This window comes from Poeciliopsis prolifica, unplaced genomic scaffold (genome assembly GCF_027474105.1).
Source record: "Poeciliopsis prolifica strain line A6 unplaced genomic scaffold, Auburn_PproV2 SCAFFOLD005, whole genome shotgun sequence".
NCBI lineage: Eukaryota > Metazoa > Chordata > Actinopteri > Cyprinodontiformes > Poeciliidae > Poeciliopsis > Poeciliopsis prolifica.
The window spans coordinates 18,947,265-18,973,244 of NW_026562380.1; the positions used below are offsets into that span (position 1 = coordinate 18,947,265).

Sequence of the window (25,980 nt, forward strand, 5' to 3'; positions counted from 1 at the left end):
GCGCAAACTCACATCTCTATTATCCACAGCCACTGGGTGAGTGGGCGGGGAAATGAGAGTAATATGTCAGGACTGGGAAAAAGATCAGAGCGAAAATAATGAAGGAAATAGTCCGCACTATGCAGATGTACACAAGGCCCATTGGGTTTCAAGTAAAAAAAAAACAAAGAAGAAAAACAAAGAAAAACTGGGATGGAGTGAAGTGGACCCCCCACTGTGTGATAAATCCTCTTCAAAGAGCAGAGGTGAAAAGAAGCTCAATTCAAAGGCAATCTGGGTTGGGGGTGAGGGGGGTTATTACGTAATGGCACTGATGAATCACTGACTCGCTGCCCCAGCTAACAAGGGAACAGCAATACGAATGCTTTTCATCCATGCAAAAATCTCTCAACCTTTAATTCAAAACTGAAAAAGATTGTGATGAGACATTATGGAGTTTTGAACTACACTTTGCATTATATTTCTCCACTGACTGGTAGATCAACTCAAGCAGTCTGGCTAATAAATGAATATCTGCTAATTGCAATAGATTTAATAAAAAATTATGGCTGTAAAGAAAAACTACAAACACAATACCAAGCTATACCCTCATGGAATATTAACTTGGACAAATGTTTACCTGGAAAACAGCAGCTGAACCATATCAACCAGTGTGTGTTCTGCAGACTTTCTCAGGAGTTCTTCAAGCAGAATGGGAAAAAGGCATAAGAACCAAACAAAATGACATTATATCCTACCATGAAATATAAACAAACAAACCCTAACAAAGGTCATTTAATAGATTACTGGGCGACAAAACAACATAGCAGTCTTGAACAAGAAGGTAATTAGTCAGAAGCTGTTGTTTTATTTGGAGTCGTCTGCCATTTTGCTTTAGAGAATGGCAGACCACATGCACATTTGGAGTAACCTTGCAAAACCTAGACTATTTAGTGTTAAAAAAAAATTTAATACACAGTTTAGAATAAAATATATTTTTTGTGGAGAGGAGAGACTTTAGCTTTACATTAGCTTTATTTACAGTCACAGTTCTGTTAAACGTTCCAACAAAAATGAGTTCACAGAAATCTTTATATATAAAGTTGATCCAATGAAATTGTGTGAAAGAGAGGTAGACTTAGAATTATTTTAAAACCTGACAGATATATAAGTTAGTCACTTTTAGCTAGTTTTCATCTAGCTAAAAGTGACTAAAATTTCAGCTTCAGACCCTAATCCCAGCCAAATTATTTACAGAAGAGTTCCTTTTACTTACTGCCCCCATTACTGATGTGATTAACCTTGGTAAACTGACATGGACCACAGACTTTTAAATTCACCACAATTCGTCTTCACTTGAGAGACTCTGTCTGTTGATAAAGGTAAAAATTCCAAAACCTATTTCTAATCTTCCTTTCTCATCTAAAATTATTTAAAAATAGCAGCTGATCAACTGTGTGAGCATCTAAATAAGGACCTGCTTAATAGTTCTTTTGTATTTGGGGAACAGCATCTGAAAAACTTTTCAATAAGCCACTTAATCTAAATGGCTCCGGTAATGGTTTGAAATACTTTGTCATCTTTAACCAGACTAGTCTAATATGAAGACTTCTCTTTTGATGAAACTTGTAGTTAAAATATTTCTGTTTATCCGTGATGTTTTCCAGAAGATAGTGTTGATCACAAACTGAAGGCATGCTAATGTATTTACATCAGGTAACCACTTGTCAATTCAGTGCTTGGATGTACTGAATTACATCATAACAGTGTTTGATGACTTTCTGACAAACTCACCACTTAAGCGCATCTCAAAGCAGATTCTGAAGCAAGACTGCATTATTTCGCACACCGACTCATTGGTCAGATGGGCCCCAACTGGCGTCAGCAGCAGGGTCCTGAGGACCTAAAGACGCAGGAAAGGAAAAGCCCACAATCCAGTTAGAACTAGCTTCCAGCAGCGGTGGAGTCTAGTGAAAGATACTGCTCTCTGTACCATTACCAACATTAGTGTGACTACAATGAGTTACCCGAAGGTTTGTGTAGTGTACAAAAACAAATAAAATTTCAAAATGCAGTTTAAAAATAAATGACATAGCATTTCAATCCAAAGGTCCAAACTTTCATTGAACCATGCAGCCTCACTGGCCACTTACTACTAGGTGTAGGTGAAAGTAAAAGTCGAGTTCTTCATCAAAGAGTCACATAAAGCATTCATATCTTCAAACTTTCATCACTATGTAAATATTTGGAAACTGATTTGAATTTCAAAGCATGTCATGCTTTTCTAATCCAATTTATCAGACATTAGTATGCATATAGGTGCAGAAAAGTAGGTAATGTTTAATCAACTTCATGTTGACAGTTGGTTCCATCAGTACAGATTTTAAGTAGCATCAATATGGAAGACGCTGCTGCAAGTAAAAAAACACATGTTGTACCTGAAGAATTTTCATCAAGACCACTTCATCACTTGCCGGGTCTGTTCCCACAAATCTGGCGTGTGTGACTGCATCTGCCATGTTTTCGATAGCCTCTGCAGCAGCCTCATGGTTAGCATCTACAAACGGACAAGAAATGCAACACTTAACTACAGTGCAGCTCAGACTCCAAACGGAGGAGCAGGGAATCCGATAAATAGTAAATTCACTTAGCTGTTGATTTAATGCTCAAAAATGTGATCTTAAAAGACCTTTTCAAGTTTGATCAGGCTTGTACGTTCTGAAAGATGAAATGAATTTTTATGACCAAAGTCAAGAAAATGTAAAAAGCATGAAACCTCTTGTGCTTTTTAAATGGATAAAAAAAGAATAGAAAGGGAGAATCACATTGAAACAAACTGAGATATAAAGACCATCTGAGGATGGTGATTAATTGTTTTATATCAGAATTTGGTGAAAAAACAACCAATTTAAACTGTTAATGGCTCAATATCTAAGACAACAGTGAACACAAAACCAAAACATTTAAATAAATGAACAAATGAGAACGGAGGGTAAGAAATTGTGAGAATCAGAAAAGGCGCCTATAAATAAAATGTATTATTATTTTTATCATTATAAAAACGATGAGATGTCAAGGATTTACAGCTGTTCACTGAATCATGATTCTTCACAAATTTAAGGTTTGTCTCTTCTTTATCTTTACTTGTCCTGATGATGCATCATAGCTCACATACAGACAGATTTGCACTTTTTTCATTTCTAAACATATGGAATCTACTAGTGAATTGAAAATACAAGCTATTTTGAAATGCATTGTAATACATGAAATGCATTACAATGCAGTTTAATACAAGGTCTGCTGCTGAACCCAGTAGCAAAGTCATTAACAACACCATTAGGTCTGATAAGTACTTTATCCAACTAAGCAACCCAACAATAAACATCCAGCAGTTTAATTCTCACATGGTGGATGCCCAATGCGCTTCCAAGCCTGAGATCTGATGACCAGATGTGGCCTTCTGTTGGAAACAAGCTGGGACGAATCGGCTGCCAGAGCAACAGTAGTCTGTGTTTAGGAAATCTGAGAGGCTACCCAGCCATTTTCCCGGAGCCAGCTTGTTTTCCTTTCTCATCTCTCCTAAGAGCAGCAACTCATTAACTAATAAGTAGTGGGGAGAGGAGGAGCAGATGTACGGGGAGAACCACAATATCAGGAATTGGTGTGGAAAAAGGTTTAAAGGGAAACATAAATTCTCTAAAAATAAATCAGAAAATCTATCTGATTTAGCAAACTGCCATTATGTTTGGAACATTTGATAACTTTCAGTCACTGCATACATTTGTATTCATTATTACCTTTGTCAGATTCAAGTTATTTCTATGACCATTCTGGTATTTTCTTTCATTAACTAAGGGGTACCAACAATTTTGTCCGTCTGTGTGTGCATGACATATATATATATTAATGAGTTAAGATATGCTTCATAAAAGAAGTTGGATGTGATGTGTCCCAGAGGAATAGTACAGGGAAAACAAGAGCAGCAGCTGCCTCATTTCTCATAAACCTCATACCTGTTGATGGTTCCAACATTCCAGGTTTTTATTCATTCCTGTGGATATAAATGTTACTTAACGCTCTAAAATGGAGGGTGTTCTCCTTCTGTTTCCATTAATGACCGAAAGCGCAAAGCTGGGATTTTAAACCCATTGTATCACAAACTGTGGAGGAGTAATCCAACATTTGTCCTTTACCCATTTTACCTAATGGGTAAAAGCCAAAGATGGTTCCCGGGAATGGGTCCTAAAGATGGCCGTCGTTTGCCTACATACCCCTCAGGCACTCATGCAGAGTCAACAGAGGGCTGAACAGGCTGCCACACAAAGCAGTTCAAACTGGCTTTGAATATGTGACATGAGTCAGGGGGAATAGAAAAGTCTGAGCAGCTCATTTTACTGGATCTGGCGCCCCTTAGTCCAAAGTTACAAGGCATGTCTCGAATCAGTATATACGTAAAAAGTTGGATGAAATGCGACATGGCTGTTCATAGTGCAGATGCTGTGAAGACTATCAGATATGTATTCGATTTAGTATGACACATGGAAGTGACACAAGTCTGATTTTTGTTTGGAACTGGACTGTTCAGGCTACCATGAAAAAGTCTTGGGTATAATTTGCCTGTAGTGTGTATGCTGCCTTACTGGCACAAAACCATCATTTTCAAACCAGAACCAGATCAATTTAGCGTATGGTCCAAAATCACCAACTATCACTTTCATTAGACATACTGGAAGTATGCACAGTATATGTATTTGTAGAGAAAAATGGTATGTTACTGCAGTAATATTTACAGTGAAAGAAATTTCAAAACTTTATGAAGAAATGACTGAATTGAGACCGGCACTTTTCAATAACTGTAACGACAATAAATCTATTCATTGGCCAATAACAACTGCACTTGCAAGCTGCATATCAATGTCAGGTTTTTTGACTGCAATTTTGACTGCAGCTGTTTGGACGGTGTTGGGACATTGACTCAGTTGACACTGTTTAACCAACATCTGTTTATACATGCTTGTTTCACACTTAAAGCAACTGTGAATATTTCCATGATGAGGGTAAAAAAGACATTCAGTGCCGATGGTCCACCAGCAAAAGTGAGACTTTGCATTAGTAAATAGACTGCTCTCCCTTAGCCAATTTCACAATGTTACAATAATTGGCAAAAGTATATCCTCTGATGAGTCAAAAAGTATATTTCCACTTTCGTTGGGAGTTGGGTAGTTTTTAATCTATGTATATCCTGAAGTAGAATAAATGAACCACATCAAACAAAATTTTCTTTTTCTCCATCTATAAACGATGGCTCTAAATTCACATCGATATTCCATTATCCTTATCCCGTTTAATCCTGTTGTCTGTCAACAATTGTTGCCAGATACTTTTTCTAAGAAGCTCTAAAAGTATTGTTTTGGCAGCTATTTGAATTTTTAAAATAAATAAAATAGTCCATCTACTGAGCAAAATCAATTTTATGTATCTAGTGTGAAAGGTCAGATGACCAGACTTCTTTACCTCCTGCCTGTACCACTGGAGGTAAATATCTGTCTCATACTGGTAGAGGAAGTCAGTAAAATACAAAATGTATTTTGTACATATGTCTTCAATTGATATATAATGAAAATTGTATTCCTTCATCCATCTCTTAAATCATAAGAGTGGATGCAAGCATGGCAACAATTGTTGCCATTAGCACAATAATACAATACATAGGCAGCATTATACTATGAATCAGTAGTTTTGCTGTTTATTCTATATGTCTTGCTGTTTTCACACAGCTTACAACTACCAAACATTTTAGATCTTCTAGACCTCAAAATGACGTCTTCTACATCACTGTCATTGAAAAAAATCCCTCACAGAAGCAGAGGTGAATTTAGAAATTGGGTTGGCCATACTCTGTGCAAGGAATTGAGGGGACAACGGTTAAAACAAGAGCCGTCCATAGTGAACTTCCCTCTTAGAAGATATGTTTGCCTACAACTAACTAATCATCATCATCATTAAAAATCAGTTGGGATGAATCTGATTCTGATGGCTCTGAGGGCCAGAAACCACTTCAATATACTCATTAAGAAAACAAACAACGATAATGCCGTTCACTGGGGGTTGGATGCATAAAGTTTTGCCACAATGGGAATCACAAAAATCCTTCTCCTTATGTACAAGGAATGTAGAAGGAATTGGATATGCACTCAGCTGAACAACAGAGTCCCATGAGGCAGAAGTCAGGATGATGACAATACCCAAAAGGATCTGGGTTTATTATCATGGATTAAAGAGCCACTCTGCCTATTCTGCACCATCCCACACAAGACTTAGGAAGAATGCAGTGCTGACTCGATGCAGAGGTAGACTGCAGCATGCTCCTGTAGAAGGCCATATCAAAGAGCGAGTGGTCCCAGGACAGAGAATATTTCAGACACAGTTTGTTAGTTGTAATTCTATATGATTGAACATGAAATTTAATTTCCCGCAAAATGATAAATGATATGAAGATGTTATGACTGTTAGCGACAAATGAAAGTGTACAGTAAGTTATGAGGCTTAAATTAAGAGGAAAAGAGGAGAACTGTGTACAGCTGAATGTCCACTTGACTGTGAAAGAAAAATGAATGTGTTAAACCATTCAAACCATTAAAAGTTGTTCCGGATATGAATATTTGAAATGCATAATTGTTTTTCATTTAGTTCTCTTTGTGAAATTGTTCATGACAAGAGAATGGTCAATCCATATATAGGAGGGAAAATTGCTTTATGACTAGACTTTTTTTTTTTTTAGAAATTCAGATTTTTAAGAAAAACAATTGCAAATCATGTCAGTAAGATGTTTTCATGTATAAAATCAAAATATCACAATAAGAAAAGAAAAGGAAGATGTCGGCCATGGCTTACAGCTAATTAGCTGAAGACACTGAGCAATGTTTTGGATTGTTTTTTTACTTTCCTTGTTTTTGCCAAAATCTTTGTTTTTCCAGTGGCAGTGCGAGGTGACCAGCAATACCAGACTGGACTGGTAATATTACATTTTTGGGAGACTTCTGGTCTGTTTGTATTTTTGGACCATTAAGGCCCAGGGTTACGGCTCACTGGTGTTCGTCAGACATGCAGCAGTTGCTTCCAGCATTATAAGTGTGTAGCTCAGGCACTGAGGGCCCAGATCACTGCAGTCACCTGGGACTGGCCCCTGCTTTGAGAAGCAGCAACAACCAAACAGAAGTGTAAGAGCTGGAGAGGGAAACCACTTTTCAGTGCAGAATCGCACAAGGTGAGGCCCAGCTGCTCCTCCAGCCTGTGATGGTGATATGGTTGTGTTCTAGAACTGTAAAGTAATTTAACAAAAGAATATTTTTATTTGTTAAATCATGGCTTTGAAGTCAGAATTTAATAGGTTTTCTGTACTTTTCAATGGAGAGGAAATACACAACGGGCATCATGTTATAACAGCGAACAAACAACATTAATGTTTTCTCAGAATTTCAAAAATTGACCAATTTATTGAATCTAACAAAACTTCTCTAAAATAGTCAATAGCTGCATTTCTGTATATTTTTCAAACTGGAATTATGAAAAAAAAAATTACATCAGGAAACATTGATTTAATTTTTTTTTTAAAGAACACTGCATACACTTTTTGAAGCTTTGAGGCTGACCGCAGAATTCTGCAAATGAACATTTTGCGTTTGTGATAGTCTGAAACACTATTTAATAGGCACATATACATGCCAAACCTACACAGTTTTACTAAAAATATTCAGTATTTGCATTGCTAGCAGTGTTTTCATGTTTTGCCATAATTCATTGGATTAGATTAAGGAAAGTTCACTGAGAACATACAATTTTAGAAGATGAAATCACTAGTTCCCATTAAATAAAACACTGGAAAATAATAATAATAATAATAATAATAAAAATCAGCAAAATTGTTGTTTCTTACCTATAAGGCCATATGAAAGAAACTTGTTTACAGAGGTAAGGGCGAGCCCGGTAATCGGCCCAGTAGTGTCTTCAGAGCGCACAACTTCAAGGAACGGCCGCATGAAAAGGTTGGGTTCCACATCTGAAAGTTCTACAGAAGAGGACACACAGTCAGGCCCAAAATGTAGCAGATTCATCTCTTTTTAAAGGCACAGGCTCTTTGATTGTACTGCATTTTCACTTGAGATAAGTCCAAACTATTTAAATCATATCTCTATCCAACTACTGTTTGATAATGTCATTTTCTTTTCAATTTTTTTTATTATCTTAAATTGGCTGTCAGGCAGAGTTTACTGCTCCAAACCCCTGATCCTGCAGGTCACACTTTTGCTGATTTTACTAGGGAACTTTAAGCAAAGAACAACAAAAAAAGAGAGAACAAAATCTTATTCATACATGGGGCTCCTACAAATTTATCAAATAAAAATTCCAGACTCAACATTACACTAAATATAATTAAATTATGATGTATTAATGGTAAATTTTTCGACTGTGGGTATGCTTTAAATTTGCAATATATAAAACTAGGACAGAAGAAATGCAGGAAGGAAGTAAGGAAGGAGAGAAGGAAGAGAGAGAGAACGAATTCTGAAAAAAGGAATATTTTCTATACCTCTATGCTTTTCCTGTACTTTTCCAGACCTTCAAAATAGTCAAATCAAAAAGTCCAGGGTACCTTAAGTGAAGTGGGCTGCCCTTTCTCCACAAATAAAACTGACCTCACCTAAAACAAGAGATGCTTGATCGGACTTAACTTCAGCAAAGTTTGGTGTACGTAAAATTAGGTTGTCGATCTTATCTAATGTTGTGTCCTCCACAAGCTGTCAGTGGACACAGTAGCTTGACACTTCCTGAAGGGGTGCAACAGTGAAGAAGCAGAGTACAATAAGCAAAGCAAAATCCCATTCTTTGACTGACGCAGTGGCACAAAACCAAACACTGATGGTTATTGATCGAGACCTCTTTGGCTGTTAAATTAAGAGTCAGGGTCCTTGACTTGCGGTGCCAAGGCTTCTTAAGCTGAGGAGAAAACCAGCGGTTTAACAAGACCAGAACTACTAAATGAAATCCAGGGAGAATTCTGTTGTTCATCTGCTGAGCAAAAAACATAGAAGACGGTTATATTTTCATCCATCTGCTGGGAGAGGTTTGATACATGTCAGCTCACTGCAGACCCCGCTTTTCCTACCCTCGTCTCAATCATCCGTATTTTCAGTATTTGGTCCCCGTGTTCTTCTGAATGGGTCCGACACATGCAGAAGGGGGCAATTAGGAAGAAACAATGCTGCTCAGCTCCACATCGTCACTTCATGGGACCACACTGGTATTTATCAGTGCAACCTTAGCAGGCAATTTGAAAAGCCCCGGAGAAATTAAAACTTTGAAATTGTTTGGGAAGACTGCTGTAATTTCTATGGCGGAGAAGCATCTTCTTATGGGATCTTATAGAATACACTTTGCATTTGTATTTATACAAACCACATGGTAAGAAAGACCAAAAATGCACGCTAAAATTTTGATGAAATCAGAAGCTCTAGTAGAGGCTCTAATCAACTGGTGCTATGGTTGTCAAGTGTTGTACAGCGAGAGTATATGTCTAAGCTCAATTATAAAACCATCTAATGTACTTTTCTGACTCTTTTTTCAGGGTTCATGTTTTTTCAAGTTCTATTTATTTATAACATTTTTTAAAAAAATATTTAAGTTCATGGAAGTAGTAGGGGTGCACCTATTACAGCTTTCTGGCCGATCAACAATTACTGATGTTTAAAAGGCCTGACCAGCCAATTCCAATTTTGGACGATACTTTTTTTTTGAGGGGGTCTGAAATATTGTTGTGTTTAACAATTAATTGTAAATAACATCTTTGAGTAATATTTTATACTTCAGCACAACATTTTTTTAACACATAAATACTGCTGGTGGACTGCCCTGGCGTGCCCGTCACCAGGCTTTGCAAGTTTTCTGTGGAAATCCCAGAATAGTTTTTAAGTTGTAATTTGAGGAAGTTCCCTAAAACGGCATCACTAGAAACTATTTTTAGTCTTGGAATTCTTTGCGGATACGTAAATAAGAAAATATGACCATCCTAGTGACCACAGGTCATCTTCAGCCCAGCTGGACAAGGTGACATTAATTTTTTTTAGTTGTACAAAACATGATTTAATCTGAAGCAGACTATGTAATTCACTTATTCATTTACCCAAATAAGTAAATATTTGTTTTGTTGCTTTTTTTCAAACTGCTTTTCTTCTTTGTTATTTGAATGACATCTTGTACAAAGTTACAGCCAAGTTGGTAGGGAGACTTTTCTGGCTCAAGTGGCAAGGGACGCACCCTCGTTCACCTCACCTTAATCTTAGGGCAAGAGGAGGAAGAGGAGAATATAAATGTATAACACAAAAAGAAAAAGACAAAGAATGAGTTGAGAATGAGGAGAGATTTGACTCAATTTCACCAGTTCCATTGAGACAGCCAAAAATAATGCCTGATGAATATTCAAACACAATAAAATTTAATTTGTTGCGACCACGGACATTTCAGACCCGTCATTTGCACTTATACTAAGGCGACAGAGGACAATTTCAGAAAAGGAAATCATTTCAATTAATTTAAGCCAGCTGTATTCTCGGACTGAACGATAAAGTGACCAAAAAGCGAGCTGGAAAAGAGTAAAATCTGTGAGAGGATGGAAAGGCGGGCGGTTGGATGTATGGCAAAGACTCTCAGATAGCAACACAGGGAACAGCTGAGAACGCCGACGCAGCTGGAGGTCGGCTGGAACACCAGAGATCTTGTCACAGGAATCTTGCAGAAACCTCATTACTGCTCATTTTCTTTGCATAGCTTTTTTTTTTGTTCTCTTTAGGGGTCTTAACAACTGCAGCAGTCTGTCCAAAGACGAGTCTAAAACATTTTATTAATAGACGCCATTGCCTCTATTTCTGTGTTCTAAGTGTTTACACTTAGAACACAGAAAGTATAGCTATAGTAACAACACAAGTTGCTGCATTTTCATAACCATGGCAAAAAACCTCAAAACGACTATGAAAAACGCACAAAACATGAGCTTTAAAATGCAACACTGGATTGGTGAGTATTTACTTCAAAACTTATTCATTTTATAAGGATCACAAAACTGATAACAAACAAAGCCAATAAAAGTTACTGTATTGAGAAGAAAAAAGTAAAGAAGCCAAAACTAAGATGAAACTGTGCCATAAGGATGTGTGTGTGGGTGTGCGTGTTTCATCCTTATTTGTTTCACCTGCTGCACTCCTTCAGCTCTTCACTAATGGCACTCCCCAGGGGTGCAGGGGATTTCAGAAACCATGCACTGTACAGATCAACCTGACTTTGTTCACACAAGACACAATAGCGCACTGACACAGAGGCTCACGCTGCAACCGCTGTGTAAAAAAAACAGTGAATGGACAATAGCCTTCTCACAGCAAAGATTCTACAACCAAGTTCTCATTTTTGAAAAACAGCTATCAAAACATAATTATTTGAAAATTAATTATAGTTCAATGACTGTGCCCTGGAGAGTAATATTTTTTACTCTCCAGGAAACTGAACATTTTCAAACAGAGAAGCTGGTCGTTAATTTAAATACATGTTTTGCTAGTTTTGCAAGCTGCAATGGTCCTGGACACGCTAACATGTACACTTTGAATGTAAACCAGACAAACCTGACGCTCAAAACGCTTTTGGTGTGAACACACCGTAATTGCTGCTGCCGCCAGTCTGGAGGAGCTGTGTGGGGGAGGACTGGAGGAGGGGTGGTCCATTTGAGCTCAGTTAGGGACTGAAGCTCCATGTGGAGCTTTGGATATATTTTCGGTGGATTGTATGAGCAGGCTTTAAGGCACCCATGAAGAGCTGCCGTGGAAGATTTAAGGATTTCTCAAACATGCATGAACGAATCAAAGCAAGACTCCTTGTGTGTGTCTGATGAGAAAAAGACATAAAATATAAAGATACAAAATGTCAACTTTGCATACTACCTCCACCCTCTTAATACTATTAGTAATATTTAATGGCTATTAAATGTCAAAGTGTCTTTTACAGAGACGTTAGCTTTTCCTCTTTTCCTTCTTAACATGACCCTGTAGGTCAGTGTTCCAAACTGTGATCCCTGGCCCACTTGTGGTCGGTGAATGCCCCTAGTGGTCCGCGAGGTACTGCATGTTATCGACCATGATGTTAGCTCAAAAGTGCGATGCCACAGCTAGCTTACCAAAGGATCCTGTTAAAAATAATATTGGCTAAGCGGCTTAAAACCGGGTTACTCAAAAGAAAAGCTGCCGATACCGGCGGAAAGAAAACAACTCCAGGATTATTTATATAATCAGAGGAAGCTGAGTCGTAGCTGCTGAGTGTTGATGAGTGGTTCACTAGTTATAGGCGTCTTTTGAACTGCTCTATGTGGTGAGGGCAAATTGATAAAATGTTAAAAGGCTGAATGAAGCCACTTGCATAAAAACTCAAACAGAAATTTCTTAATGATAACATAGCCAGGCTAACCATAACAGCAATGGCGACTTCAGCACAACAGAAGGGAACATTTCTAGTTACTGTTGCTTCCATGACTCTATGGTAAGGAAACATGCCTATCAAGTTTATCCCCACAGGGGCACTGAAATGCTCTGTCCAGAGGAGTGGGAGATGGCCCGGGTTTGACTTCACAAACAAAAGGCGACAACTGTCATAAATGACTCCCCTGTGGGTCTGCATGTCAGCCATACTACTAACATGGGGTAACGGCAATGGCTTTGAGAGACTGCGAGACCAACAGAGCAGCCTCTCAAACAAGCAAGCTGCTGCAAAATATAGTAAATAGAATTTTAGTCATTTTGATATTGTGAAGTTTTTTTTGGCTTTTTCTGTTTTTGTGTAAAAGAGCATAGCACTGATTTAAGGATTAAGTGGTGACTCACTTTAATCAAAACTTCAAACTCTTCAGTCCGATGTTCTACAATCATTGGGTTTACATTTTGTTTTTTTTGTTTTTTGTTTTTGTTTTAAAGGAAGAGGGGTTGGGGAAGTATGAAGCTAAAGAAATGCAAGCACCTTAACTACTGTTGTTCACACAGCACTTCATTTGTACGTTTACATTAAGTGCACCACTTTAGGTGCTGTTTGTCATAAGGAATCTTTTCACACCCCACCTCCATGCATACAGATATTTCACTTCATGTGCAACTAAAACAAAAACTTCCTGATGGTCTGGGTTTCTGCTCCAAACACATATGATTCCTTTCACACTCTCACATGGAGCACAGACATTTTACCTGCTTGTGAGCCCATCTCTTGTGTATCGGAAGGTTTCGTTCCATAGGAAATATTAGCAAACTCTGAAGATTAGAAAAACAGAATACTTCTATTCTCCAGCTGAAAAATTTAGGATAAGGTTTGTTTTTTTTATATACAATTGTGCTTTGTGCATAACAGAACTGCAGAAGTATACTCCACCATTGCTGCTCTGGTGACAAACAGAGCTATAGGTTGGTGTGCAGTGATTGCTAACTTATTTGCAATGCAGGTTATAAATAATTGCATTTTTGTAATAGCTTCTCTCTTCTGTTTTAAGCCTATGCTTTGAAAATGGTTTATTATTTGTCCCTAATAATAAACTTACTGAGCTCATTATTCAGATATAAACTCCTTTTCACAGGAAAAAATCTTTTTTTCCTGTGAAAAGGTTGCACAGGGGAAAAAAAAGGCTTGCTCAGCTGAACATTAGCCTTATTTTGTTTTAATGTAGACCTTTCTTATCCACAAAGTTGCTTTCTGCAGGCTGTCAACCTCACTCCAGTCCTGTTCGGCACATGCAAGGGTGCGCCTATCCAATTGGACTGGCATCACGGCTATGGAATGCTGAAGTCCACATTTTTCCCATTCAGCAAGGAAAAACGGTCTTTCAAAGCCAATCAGCTAGAAATTTTGCTTTGTTTTTATTTTCAACTGAACTTCCTGGAACCTATTATGGAGCTGTCCGGGATGTATATTTAGCTATGGCAACACAGGGCCTCCTCGCCCATTTGCGCCACTGGTCATGTCACCTCTGATAAACAGAAAAACAATTGGCTATCCCTTTTGTCACCTTAAAGAAAGCAAGGCACTGTGTTCCTGAGTGTAAATAACATAAAGTGTTTGCAAACACCACAAGTATTCCTGTGCACATTAGAGGATGTCTTCAGAACAACATATTCAACTTCTTATTTTCAGTGGCTGAAAGTCACAATTTAAAATGAAAAAAATCTGACTTTGTTATAAACTGCTTCTATAAATGTACTTTGAGAGAAATGCCAATATTTCAAATGTACTTAGCACTGACGGTGGATTCCGATCAAAAGCCATAGAGGTAGGAGGAACAGTCAGACAGAGGTGAGAACAAACACATCTAAAAATGCAGTTGACAAATGTCAGGACTGAAAACAGATCAAGCTGTGGAAATTATAGAAGACTGTAACAATTCCTCGAATGATTCGAGTACCTCGATTATTAAAATTCCTCGAGGAAAATTGATGTGCCTCGAAACTTCGCTAAATTAAGTTTTATTATTTAGCTCATCGTGTTCCGGCCGGGTTGTTATTTGCGTTGTGCAGCGCTCTTATTTCTGCCTATGAGTTCTTGACGAGAGCTACGTGTTAGCAGCATAGCGTCCATTTTTCAAGTTTGGTCCGGTGGGAAGTTTATTGATTGGTGATAATGTCCGGGTTTTTAGCGTTTTCAGGGGACAGATAAGCATCGTTGAAATGACTGGCACGATGCCTGAAGTATGGCAGCCTTTCTTCTCCAGGTGCTGGTTGAAAGCAAATGGCGGGAAGGGCGCTGCAGGAGTTTTTATACAGGTAACCAGATAGCCTGAACATGGTGGGCGACTGTGGAGTTGATGCATAGTGCAAGTGTAGTTTCTACGGACCAACCAGAAAATTTATTTCATATCATCCTGGTCTCAACAGATGGGTAGCGAAGCACATCGTGACAGTACGTAGCTGGTAGATGAGTTTCTGTGTGTGGCTAACGAAGGTGTCAAATCCCATTGCTAACATGGACAGAAAAACTATAAATGTCCGTGCAAGGTGAGAGTTCATTTATTAAATTGACTGAACATAATTCATAAACTAAAAGCTGAAGTATAGACATTTTTTATCAGCGTCTTTGTGAGCCTGCCTCTTTATTATTAAATTGAATATAATGTCAGATTTTTATAAAATTTTTCTTTAGGTTAACTTTGATAGTGAGCTATTCTTGTCACAAGTTAACTACATAAAAGTTACTGTTAGGGATGCTCAAAAATAAAAAATTGGACTGATGTTGATATCTGTTATGTTAGATTTACCAATATTTAATTTTATTTTTTTTTATCCAATTACTCAATTAATTATAAGAATGATCAAGATTACTCTATTACTAAAATCTTCATTTAGGAAACTATTAGGAAACATAATCTGACATTGGCATTTATTAATACCATGTAGTTTTCTTATAAATTCCATATATGAAGTCAGACTTACACTTGTACACTGTCTTATTTCATCATTCTAATTCAAAGTTTTGACAAGAGAGGGCAAACGTTGTGATATGTCCCAGTTAATCACAGCAGTAAGATTCATGATAAAAGTATCACAGAATGACCGACTCAACAAAAAATTAATATATAAAAGAAAATATATATAAAAATCACACAGTCTAACTGAAATGTTTCTCTTAAATATGTCGGTCATAGCAAAAGGCGACTGTAATAGGTGGCAGATTTTTTTTTTTTATTCCTAACTCAACAGAATTTCTTCTGACCCATGTCACCATTTTCAAATCCCCAGTGAACAGAGTGCAGAAACAGGGCAGCGTTTCTTTTTATATTTGGGTGTCAATTTAGGAGACAATCAACATAAGAAGTACAGTGCACGTTTAGTATCTCTGAGGATCTAAGCTACAGATCAGCCTCAGTGCAATGCTTTACTAATTGGGTATGTGTATTACAATGTGTGTGGACACAATACCCTTATGGGGCATGAAATAACAAGCAGCTGTGTGTCAGGAGACTGTATGTGCACATACAGGAGACTGTGTCTGTGTGTGTGTGTGTGTGTGTGTGTGTGTTGTGTGTGTGTGTGTGTGTGTGTGTGTGTGTGTGTGTGTGTGTGTGTGTGTGTGTGTGTGTGTGTGTGTGTGTGTGTGCGTGTAATAGCTGCTGGGAGGTTTATTAACCCAGTCTATCAAGGCTGAGTGGGATTCACACTGAGACACTGAAGGCTTAAGGATGCGAGTGCCACACCAGGCAAGACAATTCTTCCCTGAAATACTAATATGGACTCTGATTTCCAACCACAACACTAAACCTCCTCCCCACAACCAGAGCAGGGACCTCCAAGCCAGATCTGTCTCCTAGTGCGCAGATGCTTTGATGTTCAGCTGAGGACATTTTAAAACAGCAGCCTCAATTGCTTAGAATTGACTTTATTCATACCCACAGCAGAGTGACACACAGCTGCTGTAGTCCCGATTCCTCTCTTGTTGGAAAACTGATCGACTGTTGTTCTAAAGTAGAGGGTGAAGCAGTCAGATAAAAGGGGATTTCTTTTTAAATTCAGATTTTGCACCAACAAAACATCTTACATTTTTTGATGAAAGCTCCTGAACAAGGTCCTTCATATTAAAACTAATATGCAAAGTTTCCCCCAGAAAACTTGTTAAGCCCAGTGGTGGGGCGCTGGGTCGGTCATTCATCCAGCGGCCCGTCATGTTTTTAGAGTTAATAAATGTTTAAAGTTTACAAGAAATTTGAAAAAAATCAAATTATGTGCTACTCAAAGATTGGAAGATTAAAACCTGAACACCAACTATAAAGTCTTAAAAAATGCAAACATTTTAAAAGGACCTAGAAAAAGTAGCTATGCTTAATCTGGTGGGGGCACAAGTAAAGCCTGGTGGCCCACCAGGCTTGTAATAAACTGGGGGAAACCCTGAATATATCATTTCACTACCAGCTCATAATCCAACAAAATAGTTCTACACAAATTTAGACAAAACAAAGAAGCTATATGTGGAAGAAAAAGTTATGACTTACTGGAAAGCAGACATTTGCCATATGTCATGAATGAAGTTTAGCAATGATGGGAGAACAGCAGAAACAAATTACAGTGACATATATTCTTGATGATCTCAATGAATTCAAATGGCCATCTCCTCCCAGTGGGTTAAAAGTAGACACCCCAATTTACACAATGAAAACCTACACCTGTCACCTTTAGAAATTGTCAATACCAACTGGATAGTCAATCTTGAAAATGCTTTTTAGCCAGTCAACATGTCACCACATGCCAGCCATGAGCCTGTTTTAGAGCTGACCACAATGGAAGACTCGTTTCAGCATCCAAGGGTGTTGATGCATTCCAAACTCCCCTAAAGCCTGCCGTTTTATTGATGATCCAAACTCCACAGGGAGTAATTAAAGCAACACTAGACTGAAAGACTCAAAGTATGGCAAGTACATCGTCTTTGTATTGTTTTGTTTAAAATACATGGCCTCTCTCAGGAAGAAAGGATGAAAACATCCAACGAAATAAAATACCGTAAATAAATATTTCAAAAACAAACAGAAGACATTGAAAGGGGCGATTGATACATGTTTAAAATGCATCTGTTATTACTGTACACAATATCAATATTCCAAAGACGTACCTAAAAACAGTTTTATTAGTTACAATAAATAGGGGTTTGTTTGTTTGTTTGTTTTTTAATATTGAGGTTTTTTGTGTAAAGTTTTGGGCACTTATTGAAATTAAATTAAAATATTTGTAAGTGGAAACAACAGAAACATGTTTGTTGTGTTTCTCCCATTGTTCATGCTGTTGGTGTGGTTTGGTTATTTCCGATGCACTATAATTAAGAAGCTTCAACTAACATTAATGTGAGCATATCAGAAAGACCCCGGGCTGAGAATCGAACCCACAACCTTTTTCCTGCTAGGCAACAGTGCTACCAACTGTGCCACTGTGCGGCCCTTAACAAAACAAAACAAAACATCATGATTGGATTATTTAATTTTGTGTCCATCTAAGATTACTTATTTATTATTTATTTTCCACAGAGTAAAAAAGGTAGAGAAATATAGCTAAAAAATCTGCTATCAGAAAAAATTTAGTCAAAATTTTTCATATTGGTGCATCGCTGCTTTATGCAATAAGGAAAGTCTTTCAGTTGTAAAAATATTGGTTGTGTCGATGTCAGTAAATTAAATTATACAATTGTCATATAGAGCAACCTCCATCCCAATTTAAGAAAAACTGGAATGTTGTGGCATTCCCTTTATGAAGTGATTGATGGATGCATCACCTTCTCGCTGTCTTTGTTAGTTTAACAGCCTGTTAAGCAGTTTTTTGTTGTTGTTGTTTTTATGTTTTTTCTGGCTGTCGAAAGTTTGGCCTCTGAATCTGCATTTCTTATACCAGATAAGCTGTGGTTGTTGTCCTTGTAATATACTTTATGTTGTTTTGGAAAAGTGCTACATAAATAAATTTCACCTCGATTCATCCAACCATACAGATTCCAGGTAGTTACATTTAAAATGTCTTATGGCTTGAAAAGCAGCAACTTCAAGGACTCTGTGCCACTACCTGTCTGTTCACTTCCTATGAAACTTGTCTACTCAGGTGGCAATTGCTTGAGAGCAGCATAATTTATGCATGTGAAATTTTGAGCTTTTGAGCTAATTACACAACACAAGAAAGTTTAAAAATGTCCAGCTTCTGTCGCTATGTTGGCTTCACCGAGTGGCAGAAAACCTTTGCCTTTTGTAGTCGTTTGTTGCTCCAGAGTGTCAAGCCCATGACACTAACTACTCTCCTAAATCATGTTATTATAATGAGAAAAAAAAAACTTACACTTTACAGAACAAAAATGCAGGTTTTTCAAGAAACCACCCAACAAAATTAGCTGCGATTTATTTATTTATTTTTTATTTTATTTTGGGATGAATCTAGTTCTGAGAAATTCAAAGCTTTGCCTAAACTGAGTTGCTGTAAATGTAGAGCGTTTGTTTTATGTACAAGGATTGCCCAGGCTGACCTCCACCTATTCTCCTTTCGGTCTTTGGGTTTATAAGGGCCAGTGTGTTGTGTTCATGTTTATCCAGGCTTCCTGTCAGCACATCCAAATCCCCTGTGGAACCTTCAAACCTCTCTTGCATCAAACCTCTAAGCTCTCTCAGCGCCTGAAATCGGCCCCATCCCGCCCTGCCTCCAACTGAATACACACACCCCAACCAGGATGATTAATAGCCCTCTGCTCAGACTCTTCATCCACTCAGCACATTGTTTAGAGCCTCTGAAACAGGACAACACTTGCATCCCCTCTTCACACTGGACTTAAGCCGCGCCTGTCAGTCCCCGGTTAGGGACCTGTTAACTGACCAGATTTATAGCTACTAACTAGCACTAGATGGCACCCAGTCTGAGGAGGGGGACAACTGCTTTGCCAAATGCTGTAAAATCTAACTGATGCATGGGTCTCTCAACATAACTCACTACTGCAGCATGATGCAGCGCAGCTTTTATGAAAAGTGTGAGTTTCAGCTTAATGTTAGTTAGATGAGCAAGGTTCAAAGATTACATAATTGTTGAATTCCCCTGAGAATGAATTGTAGTGTTTGACTAAAATTGAATCCAAATTCCCAACTCCTTTAAAAGAACACAGCAAGATCTCTGGCTCTCGTAAAGGCCTGACAAAAGTATACCTTTTAGTGCTGCCCTGATACGATAGAAATACAGTAGCTTCATTGGGAAAAATTTAAAGAATAGCCTTGTAACTATCATACTGGTGTGGCATGAAAGCCAAAAAGCAACTATAACTATTTGAAAGGAAATCCGGTGTGGAATGTAAAACATCTTATTTTAAAATAAAAGTATTGTTTTTTTTAGATACAAGTTTCTTTTAGAAGATAAGTTTTTCTTGGTCCTGCCTTTAGTTTGCTGTCAACTATTACAGTCCAATGAAGTTTTCAAATTGTAATTCAATAAGTATTTGAACTTATTGGTGATCCACCCAAGAACAATTAAACTGCACCATCACCACAGTTAAAGAGACCTTACAAAATGTATGCATGTAAATAAAGCAAATTCTGCATCTAAGGAAATGGAAAATTGAAGCTGTTTAATAATAAAAACAAAAATCAGAAAATAAATAAATAAATAAATAATCCAGTACACCTTAATATACTTGTTTTAACTCATAACAAAAGCATTATATTGATAAAAAAATCAACAATAAAGTCATTCTTATTAGGCATTAGGGAGAAAAGGTCCTGTTCGGTTTGTGGTCTTTTATGTCCTTTAAATAACACTGACAGGAATGAGAATCTAACATGTGATCTTCAGCTCAAAGCCGGGAGACAGAGAGCCCTCAAAGCAGACATGCCGAGCATTACAATGAGGCAGATTCTCCCGTCTCAGAATGGAATCGAGAGTAAACAATTTTGAATAAGTGGCTAAGCGACATGAATTATGGTTCTTTCTCCTCAGCATTGGCCAGCTGCCTTGTCCTGCTCCAATTGGGAATGATATATGTGCAAAGATCAGGTGGCACGGAGCAGGACGCGAGGGAATGACGGCTAAAGGAATGGGTGAACAGCTACAACCAGATGCCAAGTGCTTGGCCGAAACCCCCTGGGGTCCGCCAGTCCCGGTCTGATCACAGCTGTGGATTGACACAATACAGAAATACACACACTTGACCTTGACATGAAACAAATAGAAACGGCATGTGCACAATCTCTCTTTATGACTGACATGATGGTAACATTTATAGATAGTAATGGTCTTGAATATCTAGTTTAGATAAGAAGCAGGAATCATCCCCCCACCACACACACACACAGTGGTCAAAGCAAATACATAAGGTTACTGGTTTCAAGGAACACCGCGATATGAAAATTTTTCCGTTATACCGTCCCTGCGGTATAAGCATTTTTTTCTATCTGGTCAGAGACAAGGTGGAGGTCAAATCCCAGCATGTGTAAAGCAGCAGTATCATGACACCTCCTCCCCACGCACAGCTACTGACTCTGCAAGTTCAGGCAAGTCCCCCCAAAGTCATTTATTCTAAAAGAATAACATTCTCTATATGGAAATACTTTGGCTACCATAACAAGTCACAGAAACATGGAGGAAGAAGGTTGCCCTGTGTGCCAAACATGTTTATGGACAGCGGCAGCCAGAGGAGGTGGACATGATCGCACATCTATCTAAATTCAAGGTAATATGTGTGTTGTCCTGAAATGAACAAGCTTAATGAAACAAATATCACCATATCATTGTGACACACTATGCTGGTCACACCTGCACGAGTGCTTTGGAACGATCTCATTTTGAGTTAAAGGACAAACTCTGTCTTCTACTCCCAGTTGGTTGTGGGGATGGATGTTTGTACTGAGCCAGGTTGTGGTTCTGCTAGAGGTTTCTTCATGTTATAGAGGAGTTTTACCTCAAGTGTGGTCTGTGTGTGGGATTGTTGTAAAGTCAACAACAACGCAAGTAATCGTCGCTAACATGATTCAATGCAATCTGATGGGTTCCCTTAGTCAGAAAAGCTTTTTAACCAACTTGGATGAACTGAACTTGAAAGCATTGCTCAAAAATGTATGATTGAATTGAATGCATTTTTTTTTTTAAGTTCCTTGAGACGACACTGTTGTGAATCGGCACTATATAAATAACCTAAATTGACCAAACAGCTGTTTATCCAGTTCTACATTAGAAAAACTAAAACAGGAATATAGCCAAAATCAGCTTCAGGTAATAAAATAACATTCTTCAATATTTGTAGTACAACAGAATACAGCCCTCTGTTATCTGCCTCCGGTGTGGCGCAAGTGATTCAAGTCAATTAGAGGTGTGCTTGTAAATTTTGTTGGTTTCAGCTGAGAAAAAAAGAAAAGAAAAAGAAGCTGTCAGTCAAAAACCCACTCTGGCTATGTGTCTGGGGGGCTGCAAAGTCCTCTAAATCTGTATCTCTATGAATAAAAATGAAGGGATTTAGGAGGAGACCGTTTCTTCTGCAGACTTGTCAAAATCTGACCTTCGCAGCAGCAGAGGGGGTTGACTAGAAAGGAGAAGGAAAGACTTGAAGATTTGAACCGATAAGGCTCAGTGGCTACTGCATAAAGAGATGAAACTGGGGAGGGGGCGGTAGAAAAAAAAAAAGGTGAATTAATGAAAAGCAGCTCTACACAACATGTTGTTATCTGAACAAGAGGAAAAAATAAAGGGGCATATACAGAAGGCCATTAGTCAGCTGTGGGAATGGCTCGTCGAATCACGTTACAGATATCCGTAAATGAAAGTATCGGTAGTTATAAAAGAGGTCAAAGAAAAATATTCTTTTTCTAGTGCTTCTGCCAAAGATCCTAAAACAGATCACATAATAAAATCAGTTTACAAAATATATTTCATGCCTTATTCTGTATGTGTGAAAACTTTTTTTTTTTAAATACTTTGCTGACTCAGCAATAACCTCTTTACATGGAGTACTTAAGTAGGGCAGTAGAAACTAAATTTGGTAGAATCTCTGAAGCTAGAATCTGTGTCACCATGCAGGCAATATGACCCTTTTATATGACTATTAACAAGTCATGCCATTGCAGTGATACTGATAAATATTGTGGTGACAATATCAGTGCAATAAAAATGACTCTGTCCTTACTTGCGTCTTTCTCGTGTGTGCTTCCAACACTGACCATTAGCATCTTGACCACTGTGTGAACAGGTGTGGACTTCTGCTGCGGTGAGTCTCCGTCTACTAAGCTATTTTTATTGCAATGCAAAATGTGTACTCAGGACACAATCATTTTCTTCAGGATATTTTAATGCATCTAAGGCTTTGAACATGCAGGTAAAAAAAGAAATACATCCTAAACACCTCACATTAGAGGGTGTTTAAGTGGAAAGAGTGTGAAGATTCTCCGCCTGCCAATGTGCCAATTTGATTGAACAGCCGCCACTCTGTCCTGCAAGTCAAACCATTGTTGCTTGGTGCCATGCATTGAGCGTGCTCCAGGCACAGCGTCAGTGCCTCTCAGCGTTGGCCTCCTTGCAAGCAGTCAGAGCGACACCACTGCATCAAATTATTCAAAGGGTTACTATAGATGATGATGGCTTTTGGCAGGAAGGACCTCCAGTCTCATGAAGAGGACGGTTAGGGTTGTCCATAATTTTCTTGATTTTAAGAAGAATTCTTCATAAAATCATCATTTCCACAGGTTCCACAGTCGGCCCAAGAACAGAACCAACCTTCATTACCAGCTTGTTGAGCCTTCTCAGGACCCTGGCTCTGATGCTGCTGCCCCAACGGATGACGGCAGAAGAGATGACACAACAACACACTCCTAGAAGATCTGCAGCATCTTAATGCAAACCTTGAAGGATCTTAGCTTACTCATCCTGCTCTGACCCTTCTTACAGACGGCTTCACTGTTGCGCCTCCAGTCTAGTCTGTTGTCCAGTTGAACACCGAGGTATTTATATTCTTCAACTACCTCCACTCCTTCTTCCATGATGGAAATAATGTTCGATCTAATCTTGTTTTTACTGAACTCTACAATCATCTCTGTTTTCTTCATATCCAAGATGAGGTTATTGTTTCCACGCCATGACACAAAGCACCAGTTCTCAGATTCTTGTCCATCTCATTGTCTTGTTCAAAAAGTAGTAGTTAGACACAGCTACTGTAATAGCAAATAAAAAGAATTTTCTATTTTTTTACTGACTTTACCAGAACATCTTAATGCCACTTTAGGACATTTTCTATCCTGTTGTATTTAAACAGCAGCAGTTACTGGATACATGGCTGGCAAAGAAAACCTCAAACGTTCTTCTAATGACAGATTTGGCTTAGGTTTTCTTTTCTTTTTTTTTTTTTTTTGCAAAACTGCAAGTTGATGCTGGACTGAAGCTGTGAATTGATAATTAAAAAATAAAGTTCTTATTATAGTCTATTGAATGCCTATATCTGTGGGTTCAATTCCCTACTTCAAACATGGAAATAAACACGCTGAAAAACAAAAGTTAAAAAAAAAAAAAAAGACAAGAAATAAATTCCAAGTATAAAATGACAAGGCCTGAACTTCATGGAATTGACATTTTGGAAGGAAAGAAGGAAGAGCTGAAGCATGGCAACACATGGTGAATTTTCAACTGTGCTGCCATTGTTAGAGAAATGAGAAAAGATCTTATATTTTCCAGGAGTTGAGGGAAACTTTTTTTTTCTGCTTTGAGAAAGGAGGGACAACACTTCCTTTCCCAGAACAATTTATCTCCCTTCTTGACAAGACTCCCTGCTATATTTACCCAACTAAAATTGCAGATGATATACTTCCAGCTGCAACACTCTCCACCTCCATAGCACATGCTCCTGTCAATCAGAGATTTCAACAGAGCAGAAGTGCCAGTGAACCCCCTCAAAGATGTGGAGTATGTTATAGTCAGAATGGAACACGCAAAACTAAGTGCAGAAGAAAAGAAAGAAAAAAAACTTGCAACATATTTCTTTTGCTGGCTGTTTTTTGTCGTTAAGGGGAGCGAAGGTCTTGGTTAAAAAGAACAGAATGTGGATAGTTTTTGTGGGCAATTTCTGTGCTTCAAAGCCACAGCAGAACATAGCACACAAAGAGTTTATCGCTAAATTTATAATCGTCTGCATGAGCTGCAGTTATCTGAGCTCTATTTGTCTCCAGTCAGCCCTAAGAAACCATGTAAAGGCAATGTATTGTTAGGGTCTGAGATTAAAGAAGGAATAAGCACCTCAAGCATCTATGACAAACTTTTTCTACACGAAAGAAAGTACTTAGCTTCTGTCCTGGTGAACTAATGCAGTGGTATTTGGAACAACAAGAATATTAGTTTTTTTTGTGTGTGTGTGATTTGAAAGAAAGAAAAAGTATGGGATCGAGAAGAGGGAAAAAAAAGAAGGAAAGGGTACCAGGAGGGTTAACATTGTGTGGTGAATTCCTCATCAGCCAGCAGTGCCTGTCCATCTCAGAGAGCAACAGGCATTCCCTGGAGGAAGGCTAAAGCTGCAGGACCCTACATTTCCACCAAGCTCCATGTGTTACATCTTATTGCCCACATCTCGTATGCGCAGGGGCCACAGTATTGTGGGACCTGACCGCAACATTTATGGCCAAGGCATGCAGCGCCAGAACAAAGAGCCCCAACTTGGCTTTCTAAGGCAACAGCGAAAGTTTTCAAACAGCAATACTACACACACAAAGGAGCGCATCAGTAAATGAGACGGGATTTATCAGCTGACCAATTTATCGGTGGATCCTCAAAGAGCCAAGTCAGTCTGGCTGGGAAACGCTGAAGTGTTACCATCACTGCCAGCCTGAAGAAATACGCAGGTGCAGTACAACAGTGGATATACTGAATGATCCTAAAAGCTTAGGTTGTATCTTCCGACCTGGAAAACCTAACTTCTCTATTGGCTTACACAGAAACTTCAAGACACTGAGCTTACCTCTTATGTTGTTGAGGATTTCCTTGAGATGGCCAAAGCTGTTCAGTAATGGGTCTTGTTCTTCATCCTGACCAGAGAAACGCAATCAGAGCTTGTTGAGGTGCAGTTCTGTTCTTAACACTCGTTTCTTTGCGAACTCAACTTTAATATGGACGAATCGGTAATTAGAACATACCAGAGAAGTATGGTTATTCCACCGAGAGTTTCGCTTAATCGCTCCAACAACTGTGGTTATTTCACCTTGGACAATGTGGATGTTTTTGTCCATCATGCTGCTTCTCTAGTAAGAGATGAATAACACAAGGAATATCAGTTTAGAGCTTTAAAAATGAAAACAAGGGCTGGAAAACAACTATTCTGAATTCACTTTGACAGTTATTAGACATTAATAATCTCCATGGGATTTCTAACCTACAGTACAGAGTATAGAAATTTGTTCCCAAAGTCACTTTACACTTTCACTGCCTTTGGAGCATTTAAGGGTTTTTGAAACACCACTTTGTGGAT

At 38.3% G+C, this 25,980-nt stretch overlaps 1 protein-coding gene across 5 annotated transcripts in view; it reads right to left on the reverse strand.

Annotated features, from left to right (window-relative positions):
- Positions 1 to 25,980, reverse strand: part of gbf1 (golgi brefeldin A resistant guanine nucleotide exchange factor 1) — a 51,601-nt gene that overhangs the window by 23,754 nt on the left and 1,867 nt on the right. For 4 of the 5 annotated variants that reach the window (XM_055029399.1, XM_055029398.1, XM_055029397.1 and 1 more), the window contains exons 2-7: positions 25,649 to 25,753; positions 25,474 to 25,540; positions 7,916 to 8,047; positions 2,418 to 2,536; positions 1,774 to 1,882; positions 620 to 680 (exon numbers count right to left, since the gene is read on the reverse strand). In XM_055029399.1, the coding sequence (XP_054885374.1) occupies positions 620 to 680; positions 1,774 to 1,882; positions 2,418 to 2,536; positions 7,916 to 8,047; positions 25,474 to 25,540; positions 25,649 to 25,744 (584 nt within the window). In that variant the 5' untranslated portion in view covers positions 25,745 to 25,753. The remainder of the gene's footprint in view (positions 1 to 619; positions 681 to 1,773; positions 1,883 to 2,417; positions 2,537 to 7,915; positions 8,048 to 25,473; positions 25,541 to 25,648; positions 25,754 to 25,980) is intronic. The other variant, XM_055029396.1, reaches the window with a different exon arrangement.